At 43.4% G+C, this 4,121-nt stretch overlaps 1 protein-coding gene across 3 annotated transcripts; it reads right to left on the bottom strand.

Annotated features, from left to right (window-relative positions):
- Window positions 1-738: 738 nt before the first annotated feature.
- Window positions 739-3,191, bottom strand: LOC135437405 (mucin-5AC). 3 transcript variants are annotated; one of them, XM_064695325.1, is made up of 2 exons: window positions 1,563-3,191; window positions 739-1,448 (listed from the first exon to the last, which is right to left on the bottom strand). In XM_064695325.1, exons 1-2 carry the CDS (start codon window positions 2,867-2,869, stop codon window positions 1,007-1,009), a joined length of 1,749 nt encoding a protein of 582 aa, XP_064551395.1. In that variant the 5' UTR covers window positions 2,870-3,191; the 3' UTR covers window positions 739-1,006. The 3 variants fall into 3 exon arrangements, with proteins under 3 accessions (XP_064551395.1, XP_064551396.1, XP_064551394.1); XM_064695326.1 differs by having other exon boundaries at window positions 739-1,421; window positions 1,548-3,190; XM_064695324.1 differs by having other exon boundaries at window positions 739-3,191.
- Between the last annotated feature and the right edge of the window lie 930 nt (window positions 3,192-4,121).

The raw sequence follows: 4,121 nt of genomic DNA, 5'->3' as shown, positions 1-4,121 counted from the left end.
TTTATAAACACTTATAAAGTAAATATAGTTATGCTTGAAAATATAGTTTTTTTTCGAACAGCGTATTTTATGGACGAAAACGTTTCCAAAAATGTAATGAATATGGGTGCACATGAGTAAACTTATCATATGCGTAGCTCTGAGTATTACTCAAAAAGTACGCATTCTCTATAGTTCCGTTTGCAAATCTCTTATGCGTATTCCAACAGCAGAGAAACTTTCTTTTAAACTTTATAGAGGAGCACTCTCAACCATCGTAAATTTATCTGCTCATCTTGAAATGAATCATAATTGATTCATGTCAGCTATATTAATTCATGGGCTGCTTTCAGAATAGTTATATTAAATTCTACGGAATTATAGATAAACGTTAAAAATTTCTTAAGTCGGAGAGCTAAACAAGTTAGTTGGCGGCGATTGGCTTCACAGCTGTAGAGCTAGTTCGAATAATACTCTTAAGTGGTTCAGACTGGTTGCCACTCCTCTAAGACATATATATTTACATTTTCTGTTGACTTCTCTCAGCTGTTGGGCAATGCAGCGTATTTGAGCAGCCACTTTGGCCGATTCTCTCGGCAATATTATGCCATTTATATTTATTTACAAAGACCAATGCAAATGCAACACCGAACCCATTTGTGGATAAACCACAAATGCTATACGAATACATATATAGTATATACATACAGACATTTTTTGTATTATTTACGCAAACTGTAAAACAAACACAAAACGAAATTGATTATTGTAATTCATGTTTTATTTATAATTTATAAAATCGTTTCTTTAGCCACACATTAATTTGCACAACATTTTTTTTGTATTGTTTCCATCTTCTTTCTTTTCGTTTATCACAATATATTTTATGATTTAGCTCGTTTAGAATTTGGAAAATCCACCGCAATACTTTTGTTGTGCTCGAAAATGTATTTAAATATTTTTGTGATTTAGTATGGCAAGTTGACCTTCACAAGGTAATTTTTGGTAATTTGCGTGTGGTGCGCCTTTAGGAGCGGTTCGTGCGCACCACCGATGAGTAACCATAAAGCACCTCGACGCCATCCGAGTTGAAGATGCGTTCGATGCGTGGCGCACGTGTTGCCTGAGCTATCGGCTCGGTGGATGGATTCGGAATTTCTTCTGTGGTGGTGCTGCTGGTGATGAGGCTGCTCAGGGTGGTGCCGCTGCTGGTGGTGCTGCTTGTGGTGCTGCTTGTGGTGCTGCTTGTGGTGCTGCTGGTGGTGCTGCTTGTGGAGGTGCTGCTCGTGGTCGGGATGCTGGTAGTCGGTATGTTGGTGGTGCTACTGGTGGTGCTGCTTGTGGAGGTGCTGCTTGTGGTCGGGATGCTGGTGGTCGGGATACTGGTGGTGCTGCTTGTGGTGCTGCTGGTGGTCGGGATGCTGGTAGACGGCATGTTGGTGGTGCTGCTGGTGGTGCTGCTTGTGGAGGTGCTGCTTGTGGTCGGGATGCTGGTGGTGCTGCTGCTTGTGGAGGTGCTGGTCGTGGTCGGGATGCTGGTGGTGCTGCTAGTGGTGCTGCTTGTGGAGGTGCTGCTTGTGGAGGTGCTGCTTGTGGTCGGGATACTGGTGGTCGGGATGCTGGTGCTGCTTGTGGTCGTGCTGCTGGTAGTCGGGATGCTGGTGGTGGTGGGGCTGCTGTTGGTGGTACTTGTAGTGATGCTGCTGCTGATGGTTGGCAACGCTGTTGTGGTTTCCGGTGCTTCCGTCGTTGTCCTCATGATAATGACTGTCAGCATGGACTGCTCTTTGGGCGGTGCAATTGTAGTTTCAGCCACTGATTCAGTGGTGACGATGGTGTTGCTCTCCGTCGCGACATTGGCTGTAGTGAGCTCTGCCTGTGGCTCTGCGGTGGTGTTTAGATCTACTTCTGGCTGCATTTGAACATTTTGAGTAACAATATTCGAATTCATACCACTGAGTAGATTCTCGTTGGTGTGGTCTTTAACCTCCTTAGCGACTGTCTCCAGCTGTGGCTCATCTTCTGGTGCCTGCTGGGTCGTTGTCATAAAATTGAGCGTATCTGCCTCTGGGGTGGATTCCATTAGCTCTGCTGGGTTTTCCATCCATGTAGTTTGTTCCGGACGCATCATGTCAGGGCCCGCTGACATGGCCTCGAATGGAAGGGGTCCACTGGTATTGAGATCCACTTGTATAAATGGTAGACTGGTGATCTCCTCGACATCGTCTGATGCGGCTTCGTCGGCTAGCATGGCAGTCTTTTCTGTAGTTAAAAAGAGGGCTAGATCCGGCAATAAAGCAGCCGTTTGTATGAAGGATTCCTGCCTTTCTTCTTCCATAAGCAGATCATCCGTGCTCTGTGCAGTGTTCATGTTTTTGACTATGGCACTGTTGCTTAATTCGCTGCGGCTAACAAGCTGCTCAGTTGTATTTTCTTCTGTTGTATTCTCTGTTAATGTTGTTTGTTTTTCTGTTGTTTTAGCAAATGTCGTGTTATGTGCTATTAATTTCTCCGACAAATTGGGATCTTCGTCTGTTGTCGTTGCATTAGTCGTAGAGTTTTGCTCCCGCTCGGCCCGCTCCCGTGCCAGCTGCTGCAGCACAGAATCCGGCAATGGCTCCTCCGTGGTGGTATGCCCGTAGTCCGACAGTTGTGTGAACGCCTGCAAGCCGTCCTCAGTTGTCAGTATGATATCCGAGTCTACGGCAAGGGTAAGCGTGTAAGCCTCGATGGCGCCTGCATATGTTGTCTCTTCCTCTGCAAGCGTATCCGGGGCAAGAGTTGTCCTGGCCGATCGGGCGAATGTTTGCGGCGCCGACAACGCCAGCAACAACAGCAGCAACAGCAGCTGCGGCGTCGCTGCCACCGCGTTCATTGGCATGCGCGGCATTTTGGCTTGGAATGCGAGGGCAGTGTTGACAATGAATTTCTGGTCTTGCCAGCAACAACAACAACAACAAAAGTAGCAACAAAAACGCGAGAAATAAAAATAAAAGACCGCCAAACAAGTCGCACGTTCACTTTGCCCCCGTTGGCCTTTTGCTCGTCTAGAGAAACTTGCTCCTGTTCCCAGCTTCGGTTCGCTCTCAACTGGTTAAATCTGATTAACTGGTTAACTGATTGTCGGCGGTCGGTTCCGCTCTGTGCCGCGATGTTGTGACTAGTTATGTTTACGGCGAGGAACTAAACCGTTTGCAGCTTCAGCTCGCGCTTATAAATCGCCAAAACCGCGCACACTTTAAAGCAGCCAGTGTACCGAGCACGGCCACCAGCTTCGGGTCGGGCCTGGCTCTGTTTTCTGGCAACTCAGCTGTGTCTGCGCTGCCAACTGTTTTCTTTGCACTGGGCCTGCAAATGAACTTGAAGAATTTACAATCTTATTTTTTGTTTATAGTTATTATACGTTGTTGTAGCTTGGTATTTTTTTTTTTTTTTTTTTGCACACTTGGCCCAGATTTTTGGCTGGACAAAATCATCTTTTAGTTACGCTTCCTGGTCAGTCAATTTCACTTTCAACGCACTCACTCACCTGCCGTTGATCACCAGCCGCTTGAAAACCGGCTTTTAATGCCAATATTTCTCTCATTACTCATTATTGGTCCATTATTTAATGTTTTGTTTTCTTAAAAGTCAATTGATTGCCGTTCGATTTGTTTGCGGCACTTTGAGCACCTTTTTATCAGATTTCGCCAATCTTGACAACATATAACATAGTGCTTAAAAGTAATTGGTTTGCATTAATTTTAATATATATTTTTAGCAAAATATATATGGTTTTTTTAAATTATTTATGATTTTTTTCGAATTTGTATACAAATATTATATAGTTTTGTGTGCTATAGACATATAGCCCTAATTAGTTCATGCAAACTTTTGTTATTTTATTTTATATCTATATTTAATTTTAATTCATCCATTTCTTTTTATTTTGCACCATTCCAAGCTAACAAATTTTAATTCCAATCTCTCAATATAATATACATGGGTTAGGAATAATTTCGTTTATGAAAAATAAAAATAGAATCCTATTAAAAAAGTTATGGAAATGCTTTTTGTATTTAAACCTATACTATACCTACACTATACATTACATCTTAATAAACTGGCAACAAATGTCTGTCGCGAATGTAGAAATAGGGTAT

The sequence above is a fragment of the Drosophila montana genome, unplaced genomic scaffold (assembly GCF_035044405.1).
Source record: "Drosophila montana isolate Dmon_TW-CO22-7 unplaced genomic scaffold, ASM3504440v1 contig_3734_1, whole genome shotgun sequence".
NCBI lineage: Eukaryota > Metazoa > Arthropoda > Insecta > Diptera > Drosophilidae > Drosophila > Drosophila montana.
Note: the sequence above shows the minus strand (reverse complement) of the source record. Positions and strands in the feature narration are given on the sequence as shown.

What these genes read in the sequence shown, in the direction of transcription:
- LOC135437405 (XM_064695324.1), bottom strand. Translation starts at nt 2,869, where the DNA reads ATGCCGCGCATGCCAATGAACGCGGTGGCAGCGACGCCGCAGCTGCTG.